The 20,830-nt window shown below is 17.2% G+C and overlaps 2 protein-coding genes across 2 annotated transcripts; one reads left to right on the top strand and one right to left on the bottom strand.

The window, feature by feature from the left end:
* Positions 1 to 4,646: 4,646 nt before the first annotated feature.
* On the top strand, positions 4,647 to 9,329 carry SRAE_X000181100 (Myosin head, motor domain and Myosin-like IQ motif-containing domain and P-loop containing nucleoside triphosphate hydrolase domain-containing protein; the record flags this gene model as incomplete). The annotated part of the gene is made up of 6 exons (XM_024653185.1): positions 4,647 to 4,678; positions 4,721 to 4,889; positions 4,940 to 5,274; positions 5,321 to 8,642; positions 8,693 to 9,197; positions 9,253 to 9,329. 6 exons carry the CDS (start codon positions 4,647 to 4,649, stop codon positions 9,327 to 9,329), a joined length of 4,440 nt encoding a protein of 1,479 aa, XP_024499281.1.
* Positions 9,330 to 9,426: 97 nt separating this feature from the next.
* SRAE_X000181000 (Hypothetical protein) lies at positions 9,427 to 10,424 on the bottom strand (the record flags this gene model as incomplete). Its single annotated transcript, XM_024653174.1, has 2 exons — positions 9,427 to 10,005; positions 10,074 to 10,424. 2 exons carry the CDS (start codon positions 10,422 to 10,424, stop codon positions 9,427 to 9,429), a joined length of 930 nt encoding a protein of 309 aa, XP_024499280.1.
* Positions 10,425 to 20,830: the final 10,406 nt, after the last annotated feature.

The following is a 20,830-nucleotide window of genomic DNA, read 5'->3' as shown; positions in this document are numbered from 1 at the left end:
TGTCAAAGATAACTCAGAATATCTAATTTTTGATGTAAACCAAAATATTAAAAAAAAAATGTCAAAAGAAATTAGAAAATATAAAATGAATATAAAAAAAAATCAAGTAGTTTTATTTATATAAAAATCAAACTAAAATTAAAAAAAAAATATTTCAACAATTTTAAAAATTCGTACTTTTATTTTTAAAGTAGATTTTATTAAAATGACAATAAATTATTTAATTAAAATCAAAAAAAAAAATTAAATTTGATTAGCATACATAGATATTTAGTAATAAAAATAAATAATGATTGTATATTATCTAATAATTTTTAGCACAAATATTACAATTTATATTCTTTAAAACATTATATTACATACTGTATTACTTCCATTAATTTTTTTTTTCTTATTCAAATTTATGTGTAAAATATTTGTTTATATTAAATTAGTATTATATTGAGTTATTTAACAAAACTATTTTATTTATGTTTGTTAAAAGTAAAATATTAAAATTTCAAAAATGTCTACACATATGTAAAAATTTTAAAAAAAAAGCAATAAAATTATGATAATTTATAAAATAAAATTTATGTTAAAATATAAGTTTGTGATAAAAAAAAAATGATTACAAATTAATATAAGAAGAATTAAACATTATTTTTTTAATATAACTTTTAATATCAACTTTATTTTGAATTTAATGATGAATAAAAAAGTATACTTAATTTGAAATATTAATTAATGTAAACTGTTAATAAATTATATAATTTTGAAAACTTTCTAAAGTGGTAAACTAACTATTTTAATGGAATAATTTAACAGAAAAAAAAATATATTAAACAAATAAAAAATGATGCAATGTTTGTGAGATAATAATTTTATTTATTAAAACATTATTATCAAAGGGCAGATATATTAAATTGCCTGATAATAAATATGTCTATGGCATATTTTTTATGACAAATGTCAAAATATACATTTGATAATAATACTATTGATATATATACATTTTTTTTTATAATGAACCATTTTTAAAAAATATAATACTTATTTAACCTATTATATATTTTAATGATGAATAAATTATAAAAAAAGGGATTAACAAGAATAATTAAACTAAAAAAAAAAAAAAAAAGTTGCATATATAAAATAATAGTAATAATTTAAGTTTTATAAAATTGCAAAAGAAAAAATATAGAAATAAATAATTTTTATAAAATATATTTGACATTTTTAAAATATTTTGTATTTTAAATTGATATGTACAAATTTTTAAACATTTTAAATACGTTATATAAAAGTAAAAGTTAGAAAAGTTTTAAAATAAATTAATTATATCCATGGCTTTGCATATATTCATTTTCTTAATTATTAATTTTAATAAAAAATCTATATATATTTATAAATAAATAAATATTACATAGATAGCAATATCATATACGGGTTTTACTAATAATAATTTTCAACTACAGAAATAACGCATTAATATAGTGTTTATGCATGTGAGAAGCGAAAAAAAAATTGTTAATAATTAATGACAAATACATGGGTAAAGTAAAACGTTATCGTTATTCTTTTTATAAAATTTTGTCAGTTATACTTAATACTATTAAATAAAAAAAAAATAAATTTATTAAATTGAAAAAAAAAATATAGAAAAAAAAAATGTTTAAAAAATTGTTATGCTATCTTTGTTATAGACAATATTTATTTTTTTTTTTTTAATTTTTAAATTACAAAGTTATTTATTTTTAAGAATGAAAAAATGCATAAGGCAAAATTTATAAGAGAATTAAATATTTAAATAATTCAGACTTTTTTAAAAATCTTAAGTCAAATTTATAAATATAAAATTTTTGGTTTCTGAATATATTAAATATTATATGTTGTGATAAAACGAATTGTTGAATAATTTTAAAAATAATTTTATAAAGTAATAAAAAGTAGTCTTTGGGTATTAATAAATATATCTTTTGGATAATTTTAACAAACTTCAAGTATAAAGATATATTAAAATGATAGAAATAAATTGTCTAAATTTTTTTTTAAAAATCTTTTTAAGAAATAAATTTAAAATTTTACAAAAAAAAAAAAAAAAATTTATTAATATCGATATTGGGACTTCAAATTACATATATGAATATTCTTTAAAAGAGCTCTTTGCGTTCTATAAAACAAACTAAATAGTTTCAATTTTATAAATTTTAAAACTAATAGTTGCTATATATTAAGTATATACATTCAAATATGGTTAAATAAATATTCATAGCTTATATAATGATATAATTGACTAGAGGAATTTTTTTAAATTTAGTTAATCAAATGACGCTTACTCTAACCCTAAATATTTTTCTTAATTTTTAGTATAAAAATTAAAATAAATATACTAAAATATCAAAATGCGATATTTTATCTACATTCAATTTATCACAAACGCCAATACTATTTAGATATGAAAAAACATTTTTTGAAAACATAAAGTTTTATTATACATAAAATTGAAGACAAAATATAGTATAAAATAATAATTAAAGTTACAAATCTTTAAAAAAATTATAATAGATATTTTTATATAATATAAAATAAGTATTTAAAAAAAAATTTTTCTTAAAACTATTATGAATGTTGCATCTAATTATTCTATTATTTAATTTATCCATTTAAAAGCATTTTTGTTATTATAAATAAAAATAGAATATGTTACATAAAAATATATATATCTTTTTTATTTGCCGATTTGTAATAAATAATAAATGAAAAATTTCTAAAGATTAACATTAATAAATTGGATATTAAATTCTATGCTTCGAAAAAGTTGATGAAATTAAATATTTAGTAATGACAAGTCGTTATGTGCGTTATCTTAAAACTATCAACCATATAAATAAAAAATTAAATATCATTTAAAAAAAATGGTCTTTTTTTTTGTCTATTTATTTGATAAACATATAGTAAAAAATAAAAGCTAATCTAAACTATTTAAAAAAAATTATTTTTTTTAAAACCATTTTTTTAATCATGCATGAAAAGTTTTTTTTCCATAATATTATTTTTTTTTAAATACAATTTTACTTTTTGAAAGTTATAAAATATAATATAACAAAAATTAAATTTAATAGAGTGGATTTTATAACAAAAAGTAATGTTGTAAACGTAAAAATAAGATTATTTAATATACAATATAAATTATAATAACTTAACTAATTCAATTTACAAGGGTTTTGGTAAACTTTTACATATTCAATATTTACAAATTAAATAGACTGAATAAATTATATAACATTGATTTAAATTTTTTTGTATGCTAAAATTTAGGTAATTAATTCTATGGTTAAAATTTTTAAAAATGTTTTTTTTTTCTTACAACAAATAATTAAATTTAAATTGTTATTTAGTATAATTTATAAAAAAAAATCAATTGTAACATTATGTATAATATTGTTAAATAAATAAACTTGTATCTTAAAATAAATTGTTTTACCAACAAAATAATAAATATCTAAAGATATTTCATTTTTTAAACAATTTATGAGCATTTTTAAAAAGATACAGTACTTTAAACTAAATAAAAGTTTTTTTTTTAATGCTTTTTTTTAAAATAAAAAAAATAATGAATATATAGATATCAAAAATATTTTTATAAATCCTCATTATAAATTGTAAAGCAATATAAGTTAGATTGATTTTTGAATAAAAATTCTATTTGTTATAAAATATTAAATAAATATACGTTTTATTATTGAGCATCTTCTAACATGAAAAATGATTGTAATACTATACCACAGATATAGACATACAATAAATGATTTTTTTTAAATAAAATTTAAAAATATAATATAAGTAAAGAGAAGTTTGTTTATCTGTTAATATATGTGTAAAAGTTTTTTTTTTATAAAAAAATTATTTTACATAACTAATTACAATATTTATTCATGTAATGTTTTGTTATAATTCTATATTTTTATTTTGTTTTTTTAACTTTTAATAAATATATATTTTGTTTTTTAATAATGATAACAATAAAAAAAAATTAGTTGTTGATAAGTTTTTTTTTTTTAATTAAAAAAATTTATAGTAAAAAAAATTTTATCTGTCAATTAAGTTAAAAATAAAAAAAAAAATGTTTTTGATAATAAACAATTTTTTTTTCAGCATATTTAACCAATATAATTAAAAAATAATTTTACATTAACATTCTAGATAACAACGATATTTTAAAATTGTACATATTTTAAATAAAAGTAATGATAATTATTTTTAAAATAAAGTCAATTTGATGAACTGTTAAATTATAAATTTATTATTAACAACTGATATGTAGATTAATCATTTTAAATTTATTTTTTCAAAGCAAAAACTTTCTTTAAAATCAAAATCTTTACACATAGTGATATATATATACATATTATCTTCTTATAAAAAGTTATGTAATAACACATCAATTGAACCTTGTCTAATTTTTTCTCTATAAATATCTTACATCCAAGATATCTTAATAGATATTAGTAGTAAAGATAATCGCTAAGTCATTTATTATTTTTATAGGAAAAATTTTTCTTATTATTTTTAGGTTAAGTATTATGCTAATTTCTTTAAAAAAAAATACATATGATCATTATATAACTTATATATATATAAATATTTTTTTTTAGTTAAAAAAAATGACAAAAACTGATATCAATAATTTAAAAAGGTAATTAAAGTTTTATATTATAATAATTTATTATATTCTTAGTTTATTACTTCCATCGGAAAAACTTATAAAAGAAGAGTTAAATTCTAATAATCATAATGAAAAAATATGGATTCATGATTCACCATTTAAATTATGTACATTAATAGAAGAAGGTAATAATAATGAAGTAACAATTGGTTATAAAGATAATAATGGTATTTTTCAAAAGGTAAATTATAAATAATATTATTTTTAAACAATTAAAAATTTTTTTTTTAGAAAATTGTCAAAAAGCACTTAACTCAATCTGTTAGTGCAAATCATTATGTTGATGATATGTGTAACTTAAGTGAACTTAATGAAGCTTCAGTAATAGCGTGTTTAAAAGCTCGTTATGTTAATGCAAACTTAATACATACTTATTCAGGATTATTTTGTGTTTTTATTAATCCATGGACATCTTCTATCTCAAAAATATACACTAATGATGTACAAGATTTTTATAAAAATGAATTTAAAGTAGAGAAAATTCTCCCACCACATATTTATTATGTTGCAATGTCAGCATATGATGGTATACTATCTGGAAATAAAAATCAATCTATTCTTATAACGTAAATTATAATTTTTTTTAACTAACAAAAAATAATTTTTTTTTAGAGGTGAAAGTGGGGCTGGAAAAACAGAGAATACAAAAAAAATCATTGAATATATTATAAGAGCATCTGATAGTTCATCTACTAAATATAATAAATTACAAAATGATTTAATTAATAGTAGTATTGTTTTAGAAGCTTTTGCTAATGCTTCAACAATTCATAATTCTAACTCATCAAGAGTAGGAAAATTTATTAAACTTGACTTTAATAAAAATGGAAAATTAAATAATGCAAAAATCAATTGTTATTTATTAGAAAAATCAAGAGTTGTCTTTCAAAATTCTGGAGATCGTAATTTTCATATCTTTTATCAAATGTTATCTGGTGCAATAGATATGAAAACTAAAAAATCATTAGGATTAACAAAATCATCTAATGATTATGAATTTTTGTCACATGGAAATGTAAAAAATGATAAATATTTAGATGACGAAGAAAATGCACTAACTACAATCAAAGCTTTATCAATATTAGGTTTTTCTAAAGAGGATATATCGCAAATATTTGAAATTTTATCTATAATATTATTTATGGGAGAAATAAAATTTGGTGAAAGAAAAGGTTTAGATATGAGTTATGTTGAAAGTATGGAATATGTTTATGAAATTTGTCGTCTTACTAAAATAGATAGTTCAAAATTTGTTGATGCAATTACTCAACCAACATTAAAAATTGGTGATAAATTAATAAGAAAAAATCAAAATTTAAAAAAAACACTTTCATCAGTTTTTGGTTTAGCAAAATTAATATATGAAAAATTATTTAATTGGGTTGTTGAAAGATGTAATAATTTATTTATAAATAATGATATTACTTCTAATTCAACTTCTTTTATTGGTGTACTTGATATGGCAGGATTTGAAATAATGAATATTAATAGTTTTGAACAATTTTGTATTAATTATACAAATGAAAGATTACAACAATTTTTTAATCATTTTATGTTTATTAAAGAACAATCAGAATATTTATCTGAACAAATTGAGTGGAATGAGATGAATTTTGGTATAGATCTACAACCTACAATAGATTTAATAGAAACACCAATGGGATTATTAACATTATTACAAGAAGAGTGTATTGTTCCCAATGGTAATGATATCTCATTGTTAGAAAAATTAACGACAAAACTTGATGGAGAAATATTTCAAAAAGCAAGACAATCTGTTAAAAATAATAATAATAGTCATTTTACTATAAAACATTATGCTGGCAATGTTAGTTATAATATTGAGGGATGGGTTGAAAAGAATAGAGATACTGTTGATAATAATGTAATAGAAATTATGAAAACTTCAAATCATCCTTTATTAAAAATATTTTTTGATAATTTTAAAAATAACAAAAATATTAAGACAACAACAACTGTTACATTATTATACCGTGAATCTTTACATAATCTTATTGAAATTTTACATACTACAAATGCAAATTTTATACGTTGTATTGTTCCAAATTATGAAAAAAATGCATTTGTAATGAATGAAACATTAGTTTTAAATCAATTAAGATGTAATGGTGTTCTTGAAGGTATACGAATTTGTCAAAGAGGATATCCTAATCGTATGCCTTTTTGTGAATTTATTGATCGTTACAAATGTTTAATTGCATATAATTCAAAAGAAATTCAAAATTCTATTCGTCGACAAGTTGCATCTAAAAATAGGGAAGCTGCTACAATTCTTTGTGATTTTATTCCAATTGATATAAATGGATATAAAATAGGAAGAACAAAAATATTTTTAAAAATTGGAGTAATATCAGAACTTGAAAGTTTAAGAAAAAAATATTTATTTGATTGTATATCAAAAATACAAGCTATTTGTAGATGGTATAAAGAACAACAAATTTTAAGAATTAAATACAATAAATGGGATGCAGTATTGACAATTCAAGATAATGTTAGAGAATATATTTACACTAATGAATGGGATTGGTGGAAATTATTTTTAAAGGTAAAACAAATAATTCCTATGAAACAAAATGAAAAAAAAATTATTGAATTGATTGATAAAAATAAACAATTAGAAAAAGAATTGGATAATTTACATGAAATATCAAGTAAGATAGAAAATGAAATGAAATATTCTGAGAGGGAAATAACAATTCTTCGTGAAGAATTAGAATCAAAAGACATTAGTTTTAATGATTTAAAAACAGAATTTAAAAATTCTGAAAAATTACTTAATTATATGAAAAAAAGATTTGAGGAACAACAAAATACATTAGCTAAGATGCAAAGTGTTTTAAAACAAAATGAAAAATTACTAGATAATTTAAATGAAGAAAAAGGAAATTTAGAAAAAGAAGTTTGTCAATTAAAAAAAAGATATCATTCTGAACAAACTTTACGCCAAAAAATAGAATGTGAGTATGAGGAATATTATAAAAAATGTCAATTGTTAGAAGAAAAACATGAACAATTAATAGAAAATTCTAAAAATTATATTGAATGTCTTCATGATATGGAAAGTAAACTTGATGAACAAAAAGATTTATCACAAAAACAAACGAATGAAATTGCTGATTTACAACGAACTATTGTGGAGTTAAATAATAACATTAACAAATTAGAATTAATGATTTCTTCAGAAAGAAATTCAAAAAGAAAAATAGAAAATTTGAAAGATGATATGGAGGAACAATTGGAAGACTTTAAAGATAAATTAGAAAGATTGAAAACAAGAGAAGAAACATTAAAAGATCAATGTATTGATAAAGATAGAAGAATTGAAAAATTAGAACAAAAAATTGAACAAAAATCAGATTATATGAATGAATGTATAAATGAATTAAAAAAAATGCATAAAGAAGCACAACAAGAGATGAAAAATCAGCTTGATGAGTATCGTAGAAAATGTTGTAAACTTGAACAAGATAATCGTACATTAAAAATTCGAGTTTCTGATATTGATGATATACATGAAAAGAGTAGTCATGAAGATACTGATTCTTATAGTAGTTATAAAAGCAATAGTCGATTGGGATCAAGACAACCATCACTTCAAAGTATGTCTTATCAAAGTAGTACTTCAAATATGACTTCATCAAGATATTCATCACGAAGTTTACTTTTAAGAAGACGTGAAACTGAACCTGATTTATTTATGACATCATCAATGATGTCAAATGAAAATTTATCAATATATGGATCATTAAATCGTAGTCCATCTTTCAATAATTCAAGATATACATCTAATGATATGGGAAAAGAGAAAAAAATTTATAATCTTGAAAAACAAATACAAAATCTTAATCAAGAAAATCAATTATCAAAACGTGAATTAGATGTTTATAAAACAAACTTGGCAGACATAGAAAGAGTAAGTATTTAAGTTAATCATAAATTTTTTTTAATTTTATTTTTTCTTAGAAAAATCAAAGTTTAAAAAGTCAAATAAATATGTTGACGTCAGAAAACAACAAATTTAATGAAAAAGTTGAAAAACAAGATGATGAAATTATTTCATTAGAGGAACGTTTAAAGAAATGTCAAAAAGAATTAAATGTATGGAAACAAAAATGTGAAGAAATGATCAATGAATCAAGAAATGAAATTCTCAGTGTAAAAAAGAAAAGTGAGGAAAAATTAAAAGAAGTATGTCTTGAGTATAACAAAAAAGTACAATCATATACAAGTAATGACAAAAATAGATTGAAAATGCAAGAAGAACTTGAAGAAACTCGTGCATTACTAGATTCAACAACAGCACAGCTTCATGAAATTAAAAAACACAGTAAATCTCAATCAATATTAGGAGATAACTGGGAAAATAAATATAGAAATTGTATGATAGAATTAGAATCTTTAAGAGATGAAAATGCTTCTTTAAAAAATAAAATTCGAAGACAATATAAAGAAATTGAATTATTAACACGTAAGTTTTCATTTTAAATATTAAAATTTTATTACTATATATTAATATTTTCTAGAACAAAATGAAATAGAAGAAGAATGTGCATTATTTGAAAAAAAAATCGATTCATTTCAAGAACGTGTTCCTTCATAATATAATATTAAATATACGCACATTATATCTGGAATTTTTATAATTTCATGTAAAAAACATTAGTTTTTTTTGCGCTATTGTTAATTTTATTGTATTTTTATATTACTTTTTCACTAACTTCCTCATCAGTAAGTTCTTGTTGAATGATTGCTGGGACAGCTGTAATCGTTGATCCTTCTCTTTTAACACTAATATTCTTTTTTTCTTCAATTTTTGATGATGATATTGTTGTAATATTTTCTTTTGCCTCATCAGTTGTCTCTGAAATGTCATCTGAATCATCAGAATCATCGGAATCATCAGAATCGTCTGAATCAGTTTCACTCTCATCACCATACATAGCTGATGTTTTTATTGTACTTTTATTATTAACAAGTGAGTCTGCATGAGTAATTACACCTGGTGCTCTACTTATTGGTATTGTTTCTTTTATTTCAACTTCAATACCTTCTTCATCATCATTATTATCTTCTTCTTCATCATAACTATCATCGTATTGTGATGTTAATTCTACTTCATCTTCATCTTTTAACATTTGCATTACTTTAGAACTTGTATCATCTTTAACACTTTTTTTACTATCATTATCATTATTTTTATCATTTATTGTTAAATCATAAATATCATCTAATGAAGCTTCTTCAATTGCGTTTAAATCAACCTTTATTTCTGATTCCTTAAAAATTATATTATTATTAATTATTTTTATAATAAAATTATAAAACTAAAAAAAAATTTACTTACAGAATGAATAATTGGTGCTTGTTCTAAATCATCTTCAACAATATCATCTAACATCATATTAGTTATAGCTGCTGTTTCACTATTTTCTAATAAATTCTCTTTATTAATTTGTTTTGAATTATTTTCAGAAGATACATTTTTAATTTCTTTAGTATCTTTATCATCATTAATATTTGAAGAATTGTCAAAACTTTCTTTATCATTTGAATTACTTTTAGCTTCTGCAAAAATATCTTTTGATCTGTTATCTTTATTATCATTTTTAATTCTGGGAGTTATTTCTGTTACTGATGGTTCTGATTTTGTGCTGTCATCAAAACAACAGCAACAAATTTTAGATAAAATAAGCATTATTATACTAAAAAAAAGACTAAATATATTATTAAATAATATACAATAATAATATTCAATAAATCTTAAATATTTTTTTACTATTAAATACTTCTATTTTAATAATTTTAAACTATATATAAAAATAAATATATAAAAAAATAGGGACATAGTATAATATATGTATTTTATAAAAATTATTATTTATAAAATTATATTTTCTAGACAAAATTTTGAAGTATCCTAAAACTGGTCCTAATTACTTTATTTCTAAAACAATGATTTTAAATGTTTAAACTAAAAAAAGTTTATTTGGTATAGTTGTAGTAATGTATATTCCATAGAAATAAATAAATAATATAATATTATAAACACATGAAAGCTTTAAATATATATATATATATATACATTTATAGAAATATATATCTTAACCATACCTTTAAGTATATGCTTAATGTGAAAAATGTTTTTCATTTAATAATATTATATAGATATTATTTTTATATATTTTAAAATATTTTTTTTTATTTTAACAAGTGTGATAACTATATTACAATATAAAATTTCGTTTGTTTTAAAGCACAAATATTTTATTTATACTAAAAATTAATTCTTTTAAATATAAATGTCATCAAAAATTTTATCATGCGATTATTCATTTATAAGAATGGGAAAAAAAAGTATAAAATTAATTATAATATTACTTAAAAATTTAAGAAAAAAAAAAATTTGTTGTCATTTTAATTCATTGTTTGTATAGATAGAATAACTTGTATATTATTTATATAAGTAAAAGCGCATCTCCAAGTTCTTAAAATTTTTTATACCTACATATTATCAATAAATATAATTTAGATATTATATTATTATGAAATATTTAAAATACATTTTAAAATAAATGTAGAAATATTTAAATTTTATTGAAAAATATCTTACATTAAAAAATGTATACAAAATATTGTGATAATATATATAATTACATACAATTTAACATTTTAGTCATCAAAATCTAAACAAAAATTTTTGAAACATTTAAATATAAAAATTTTTATGTGCTTTTTTAAAAAAAATAATTTATTTTTTATAATATAAATATAATATAATAAATAAAATGTAATAATATTTTATTTTAAAGAAAAAATAAATTTATAGAATTTATAAAAAAAAAAAATTACAATCTCTTAATCGAGTATAAGATTAAAAAATATTATTTATCAGGATAACATAGCAATCATAAAAGATATGATATTTTTATTGCGATAGAAATAAAACATTATGCCATTCTATTAAATATATTACTATTTATATATAGACAATTTATCTAAATTAAGTATGAGATTTTATATTATTTTAATGCATCATATCAATTGCTACGCCTAGACATACACCAATAAGGTAATTTTATTATTTTAATAATAAATATTATATTTATTTTTTTTTCTCAATATAATTATTAAATACTGACTAAATAAAACTTTTTTACCTCATTCACATGACTTTATATTCTACATATTATATATAAATAAACTTATACATGCTGATTAAAGTTAAATATTATTACTTTTTTGTTATAAAAATATAAATGATTATCAATTGTTTTTACAACCTGGTAAAATATTTAAAAAATACAATATCAATACTTTAAAAAAAATCATGTATTTCTATTTTAAAAATATATAATATTTAATAAATAAATTCACTTTATACAAAACATTGTAAAATATAAAAAAAAAATATTATTTTTAGAAATAAATTATTAACGTCTAATTTTATTAATTTGTATTTAACATAGTTATTTCAAATTTATTTGATTAAAAAAAAAACAAAAATTTAAATTATATTTATTTATTAATATAATTTTATTTTTTTTTAATAACAATCTACTTAAAAGCTACTTTTTAAATAATTTCTTTTAAACAAAATTTATAAAAATAAAAAGATATATTTAATTGAAAATAATAAAGACATACTATGTAAAAAAATTTTTTTTTAATTCTGATGTTTTAAAAATCAGGAAGATTACTATACTTTTCAAAGTTTTGATCTGAAAATAGTTAAATTTTATTTAACAATATTCTTTTTTTTTCTATTGATTCAATAAAAATGTTTAAAAATAAAATAAATAGTAATTATTATGTGATTATCATTAATGAATTATATATTTTATCTTTATGATATATATATTTATATATTTGTCAATATATGCTAGAGAAATTAAAATTCATTATTAGATAAAAGATGGGACTTAAACAAATAAAAGAATATTCTTTGTATATTGTAAATAGTAAGTTTTTTAACTCTTTTTATGTTATTATCAATCACTTTACAATATCATTATTCTTAAGTTCTTTAATATCATTGGATTGTATAGAAAAAACATGTTTTTGATATTCAAAATTATATAACTTTTTATTTATATTTCTCTTAAACAAATGTTAAATTAAATAGATAATGAATATAACAAAAGTAAAGTTTATCTAAAAATTTTGTACTATAAATTTCCAGGAGTAATAAGTAAATAAGTAAAAAAACATTTCTAAAATTATATAATATAGTTTTTTCCAATATGCCTTGTTTACTTTTTATTATATAATGTTAAACATTTTTACCAGTTTATAAAATAAAAATAATATATAAAGATTTTTAAGGAATAAATTTTAAATAATAAATTTTTTTTATTTAATTTTAATGTCTTTGTTTTTTTTCTATAAATTCATTCTAGTGTTTTTTAAAACTTTATGTTTCAATGAAAAATATGTCGTTTGATTACTAAAATATAAATAATGTAAAAAATATATTTTAAAGTTTTCCATTTATTAAACTTTTTGTCAAATATAAATAATTATTTTATTATTTTACAGTTATTCAGTAACTAATGACCATAAATTTGTTTGACTGACATTTTCACAATATAAAACATTAAAAAATTATAAATATTATTATTTAGGAATTTAATGTGTCTGGAAAAATTCATCTGTTAACAAATAATTTTTTTATTATATTTTTCAATATTTAATTATATTTTTGTATCTATAAAGAAGTAAGTATAAATTTATAATTTTATTAAAAAGTTAAATTTTTTAAAACATTATGCAACTTTATTCTTAAAAATTAGTTTTTGATAAAGTTTGCATCAAATAATTAATAATAATTACATTGAATTTTATATAAATTATTCAGAAATATTTATTTATTCAAAAAATAAATGACTTTAAGTACATAAAATAATAAATAATTAAAGATTTTAGATAAATTTTCTATTAAACAATGTATAAAAAATACATTTTAAAAACTAAATTTTTAATATTGAAGTTATAAAATATTCACATTTGATAGCATTAAAAAAGTGTAATTCATTTTTAAAAATACTAATAGGATATTTTGAAATAATGGTTATTATATTTAAGTACCAAAGAATATTAATATATATATTGGAAACATCATGCTCAAAGGTTATACTAAATCTTTATTTTAAACTTTTTTAAAACATTTGAATATTAATAAAAAAAATATAATATAAATACAATAAAATTTAAGATAAAAAAAATATTAGTAATCTAAATAAAATATTAAATCAGTAAAAATGCAATTAAGACTATTGTAATTTTAAAAAGAAGTTTAAATTTAGTATAAAAGGTTTAAGAATTAATTTACAAACTAATTATTAAATTGAATAAAACATTTTAAACTATACAAGGAACAAAAATTATAATTAATGTTTTTAAGTTTACTATAGAAAGATGAAAAATATACATTTTGAAATTGATACTTATAGAAAAATTATCTAAAAATGTATTATTTAAAAATAAAACATAACTTTTCCTGTAAGAAAAATAGAATATGAAAAAAAAATAAAACATATTATTTAAATTTTTATTCAAAAGTATAAAAGAAAAATTTTGAACAAATAAATAAATATATAAAAATTTATATGAATCTTCTATTATACAATAGATTCTAAACACTACAAAAAGAATATCTATATGTTTAATATAATTCTTCTTTATAAATAATATATTATATAAAATTCAATAAAAGTTTATATTTTGAAAGAATAAATCTTAAAACAAAAATATTATTTCAAATAAAAAGTTAATTTTTTATTAGAATTTTAGTTTTATAGTAAAGATATTTTTAATCAGTATGTTGTTTATTTATTATATAAATTAATTTCTTCTTAATTTGTTCTTTTTATTTTTCTTTTTAATTATACATTTTACGTCAAACATTTAATTGATAATCTTTATTTTCAAAATTTTTTTAAATTTATTAAGATACTATAAGATATTCTGCTAACAAAAATTGTTATTCCATAAGGTGCAGTTTCTAGATGTAATGAAAAAATATGTTTTTACAACTTCATTTATACATTATCATTTTATCTTATTTGTTTATAAAACACAAAGAAGATAACCGCTTATTTTTAAACTAGTGAAAATATTTTTCAATCAAGAAGTATTTTCTTTTCAACCAAAAAAATTACAGTTTAATTTTTAGTTAATAAATATAAAGGTAAAATTTTTTTCTTACAAAAGAATAGAAATAAATTGCTAAAATTAGAAAAATAAAATATTAATAGTATAAATTTATACAAATAAAATTAACAAACTAAACATGGATAGTGATTATTTAATAATTTATGATTATTTTGTTTCTCTTAACAAACAAAATTTTTTTTTGTTATATTGTTAAAAAAAATTCTTTGATTTGTAATATAATATATTTTATTTATATTATCATTTTTGTTAATCGTAACAAAGAAATAATAAAATTAGATAATAATTTACACTTGGTAATGGATAAAAAATAAACGTTTATTTTTTTGTGTATAAATTTTTTTTTAACAAAAACAAAAGTTGTTAAATCACAATATTTTATTTTATAGTGAAAAAAAAATATAGTAATTGTAAAAGATGTGAAAATAATATATATCAACTAATTTTTGTTTCAAAATGATTAACAAAATAAAAATTTAATATTTATTACTTTATATATTAACATACTTGAAAGTAATATAACCTTTATTTTTTTATTTTAATATATTAATAGTATAACGTTATGTAAAAAAAAATTATCAATATATAATAAAATTTTAATGATAATATAAATATGTTTTATAAGTATTTTCTTAAAAAAGAATGTTTAAAACTTTTTAATTTACTATAATTTTAATCGATTTTGTTTTAATAAAATATTTTTCCTGATTTGTTTAAGATAATATTGTATGATTTGATATTAAAAAGAATATCACATAAGAAATATTAGTTCTTTTGAATCGTATAAATATATTTAAATCGTTAATATACATTAAAAAAATAATAGAAAACTTTTTATGTAATTGAAATGATAAAAATTTTTTTATTAAAAAATTATTATTTTCTAGTAATTTTAATAAGCGTTATGTTTAAAAAAACTTTATCTACCAATATTTTTTGAATATCAAATTGTTCTTTTCTTTTTAGTATTTAATCTATATTTATTTATATCATAAATATATATAATTTTCAACAAAAAAGAACATCTATAAAAACTAAAAAAAAAATATAAAATTGTTTTTGAGTATATATTATAAAGTATTTAATTTGATAGTTTTTCTTAAATTTTTTATACTATAAAAAATTGTTAACGTCGTTTCATTTAATTGTATAAACTTTTTACCAACAAAAAGAACATGAAAAGTTGCTGTTATGTTTAAAAAAAGAATAAGATTAAATTAGAATAAGTAAGGAAATTTGTGATAAAATCTATTAATATTAATAGTTATTTGAATATTTATATAAAAATCACTTTCATAAAAATTTAATTTTTTTTTTATAGATTAATTTTGTTTTCTTGAAAAGTTGAAGTTCGTCTTTCGTAACCATTAATAAGATAAAATATTAAGTTTACAAAAATAACTATTTTCTTTATATATTGAGTTCAAAATATTTATATTATATTTAATTTACATATATGAAATAATATTTATCAAACTTTAAAATAATATGTCAAAACTTTTGTTATCACCAAACAAAAATATTACTCTGTCCATGTGTTTAATTTCAAATGCCACTTTTTTTTCACAAATTTAAAAATAATCTCGTTTTTAGTATATCAATATTTATCATTGTTATAATATTAGCTAGAAATAAAATAAACTACTACCAATAATAACAAATTGACAGAATAATTAACATAATGTAATATTTTTTGATACGGAAAAAATGTTGTTATAATGGAAAAATAAAATGATCTTAAGAATACAATTTTTAATTTTCCAAAATTATAAAGTCAATTATGTAATTTATTCATTTTTAAATAAAATCCTTTGTTATGTTAAAATATTTTAGTATGTTTTAGCTATGTTAATATTTAATAGAAATTAATTATTATGATAGATATTTTTTCTAACCACCATTTAAAATTTTAGCACTGTATTTTTTTTACGTAACTAATTTTAAAATTATTAAAAATTTTAACATTCTTAAGATTATGTTTATTTAAAAAAATATTAAATATTATTTATAAACCTTTTTTTTCCATATAAATTCCCTTAGATTTAGAAGATTTTCAAAAATATATAGAATAAAATTGTACTGTTTATAACGAACATCTAAAAAAATTGTTTGTTATATTTGTTTTAGAAAAAGTGATTTAAAATATAATACAATTTATAAAAAAAAAATTTTTTTTATGATACATTATATCAATTTTTTTTTTATTAATTTTATATTTATAAAATATTTGCTATATGCTATTAAATCTTGTATAAAATAGGACCAATTTTTTTAAATAAGATGACAAAAGCTATTTTATAAAAGAATGTTTTTTTTGGCATTATCTAGTTTATTTAGAAAAAGATATATTATTGTAAAGTACTCAATATTTGATGTAATAAGAAAATACTAATTTTTTTTTCAAAATTTTAATTATTTTACATCTAAATTTTATTTTTCTACTTCAAAACAATCGTTTATTACATTTCATCTATCAAATAAATGTAGATAATTGTTTTTTCAAAAAAAAAAAAAGATTTTTATTTAACGCTATGAAAAAATATACTAAAATCAATATTAAAAAGATTTATCAAACTTTTATTTTAATAATTAAAAATAACCTAATTAATTTTATATATTTTTTAAAATATATCATTTCTTTGATTTTTCTTATTCTTATAAAAAATATTATAAACAATTTATTTTTTTTTTATTCATAATGATAATTTACTTAATATTTTTATAATAATTTTTCATATTTTTTTATTCTTTACTATATAAGAATAGTTATATTTTAAATATTTTAAAAAAAACAACTAGAATTATTTTATTATGTAGACGCTAAAATATTTTGTTAAATAAGTGAAAATGTACACTTTTGTTTTTGACATTGTAAAACAGTTTAACAAAGTACATACTCTACATTTGTATATTTTAACAAATGTGCTTAAAATTTTTTGATTAATTGTATTTGAAAAAGTTATATAATAATGTAAAATACTTTAATAGTTGTTTTAAAATATAAATTTTTAATTTTTTCATATATTTTGTATAACAATTTACATATATCAATAATATTTTAATATTAATTAAAAAATTGTAGAATTTTTTCTATCATTTAGATATTTAAATTTAATTTTATTGTTTTTCAAATGATAAATTAATACAATTGTGTGTTTAATATAGTTTATATATAATGTTTATTTTGAATTATCAATATAAGAATATTGTTATTTTATTGTGAAGTTGATAAATTTCAATCTTTTTATTTTAATTTATAATAAATTTTTTTTTATATAAGAAATTTGAAAAATGATAACTAGTATTTTAATAAATTTAAATTATAGTTTTAAGTTTGTTTAATAATTTTAAAGTTTCTAAACATTTCTACTTCAATTTTTTTATCACAGAATTATGTCATCTTATTCTACAATTCTAAATATTGTAGAAATTTATTTTCAACAATTACCTATTAATATGTTTAATTTATTTGTTTTAAAAATATTTTTACTTTGCTGTATTGTTGCAATAGTTAATATAAATCATGGAGTATACATATTAATCTATACAATTTATTATTTTCCTAGACCAATTACATCATCAATTATGAAAGGAATATTTAAAATAATGATTGGAAATATTTTTATTTTCTTAGCATTTTATATTTTTATTTTCAAAAAAATAATAAATAATTATTATAATGACAATTTATGAAAAAAATACAATTTAAAAAAAATATTATATTGTTAAAAATACGATTAATTTCAAATCATATAGTAATGTAATCATTATGTAAGTTTGTTAATATAAATTTTCAATCTTTTTTAGTTTTATAAAGAAAATATTAGTTTAATTTTCAATTTGTTAATTCTTTTGTTTTGTTTTTTTAATTTAAATTATTTTGTATTATAAATATAACAAACAATAATAAAACATTATCTATAAATATTAATAATAAAGTTTGTAAATAAATTGTATGCTTAAATTTTAGTGTAATTTTTGATTTAAACAGATTTAATTTATAATTTTTTACCTATTGTAAAAATAAAAAATATTATATTTTTAAAAATTTTTTTAATCTGTTATATCTTTTACACCACATTTTATAAATTATAATCTTAAAAAAATTTGAAGTTAATTTTTAATTTTACATAAAAAAGGTATATTTAAGCAAATTTTTTTTGTTATGTTTTTTTTTCAATTACTTATAACTAAGTTAATTTTTTTTTGTTTTAATAAAATAATATAATAACGATATTAGTAAAAAAAGTTACATTACCGCCAATAGTATTTTCATTAAAAATTTACTAAATATGTATGGTAAATTTTAAAAAAAGACTTTATAACATATCAATTTCAAGGTCATAAATGATTAGTGTTACAAAACTAAATTAAAATTTGTTAATAAAAAAAAAAACAAATTTTTCTATCTAAATTTTTGTAAAATTTTACGGTTTTTTATTATTGTTAAGCATTATTACATAAAATCTTGAAATATATGGTAAATTGTTCTACAACAGAAAAATGAGTAAAAAGATTATACAGTTAACACTTTTTTAAAAAAAAAGTTGAGTTAATTAAAGCCAGTTTAAAGTAAACGTTTAATTTTGAAATATTTGTTTAGCTTTAAAAATTTTGAAAACGAAGTTTTGATAAGCTTCTAATATTGACAATGAAAAATTTATATATTTAAAAATTTTAATGAAAAGAAGTAAAATATATCACACATTTTATTTTTTAAATACTATTATCAAAATTTGATAACACTAACTTTAAAAGGATTTTTAATTATAAAAAAAATGTAATTCATTTCATCGATATTTAATTATTTTTATAAATTTAAAAAATCAAAATTTGACAAAATATTTGTAGTTTAATTAATAACATAAGTGAATGTTTTCATGACTTAAAAATAATTAAATATATGCAATTAAAAGTTTTACACAAGTATTCAAAATAAAAGTTTGGTGTTCATAAAAATCATGTTTGCATGTCTGCTTACATAATTTAATGAAATAAATTTAACAATTGAGTGAAAGAAAAATGATATACTCAGAAATTTTCACATTCTTCTTGGTTTAAAAAACCCAGTTTGAGGTAATTATTGAATTCTGAAGTGTATTCTTCAGCTTTCAAAATTTTGGATTGAAGCTGTTTTTAGCTTCTAATGTTAATAAAAGAAAAACGATTTTCAAAACATTTTTTTAATTTTGGCATTTTGCTTAAGAGAAATTTTTTCCATAATAATCATAAAAGTATATTTTAATAGAATGAAACAAAAAATAAAATAAATTTTTTTTATAGAATATTGTATTTAAAATTGAATAACAATAAAATTATTCAAAAATCTAATGATAATTTAAATATCTAATTTAATTAACTTCAATGATATATAGTTATTTTTATAAGTTTAAAAAATACAAAATATTTAAGATTTAATTGCTTAATGAATTAATTTTACCAAGATTTAAACGTGACAGTGCGTAAGTATTTAAAGGTTTTGCACAAAGTATGCAAAAAAAAAGTTGACTGTTCAATTAGATGATGTTTGTATGTCTGTTTACATAAATATATGCAAAATATAGTAAACAAGTGAGTGAATGAAAAATTTTATAGTCAGAAACTTTATTAGATTCTTTGGTTTTAAAAACCCAGTTTGAGGTAATTATTGAATTCTGAAGTATAATCTTCATTTTTCAAAATTTTGGAACGAAGCTTTTCATAGCTTCTAATTTTAAAAATAAGGGTACTATTCTGTTATACCCCCCCAAATTAAAATGAATGAAACTTACCTTAAAAATAATTTTTTTGAAAAAAAAAAAGCCTATCAGATTCTCCATCTTGTTTTCTACAAGATGGATAAAAAAAAAATTAAAAAAAAAAATTAAAAAATTTATTAAAATTAAAAATAAAAAATTTAACAAAAAAAAAATTTAACAAAAAAAAAATTTT

This window comes from Strongyloides ratti, scaffold srae_chrx_scaffold0000003 (genome assembly GCF_001040885.1).
Source record: "Strongyloides ratti genome assembly S_ratti_ED321, scaffold srae_chrx_scaffold0000003".
Classification (NCBI taxonomy): domain Eukaryota; kingdom Metazoa; phylum Nematoda; class Chromadorea; order Rhabditida; family Strongyloididae; genus Strongyloides; species Strongyloides ratti.
This window is presented reverse-complemented; position numbering and strand designations above follow the sequence as displayed.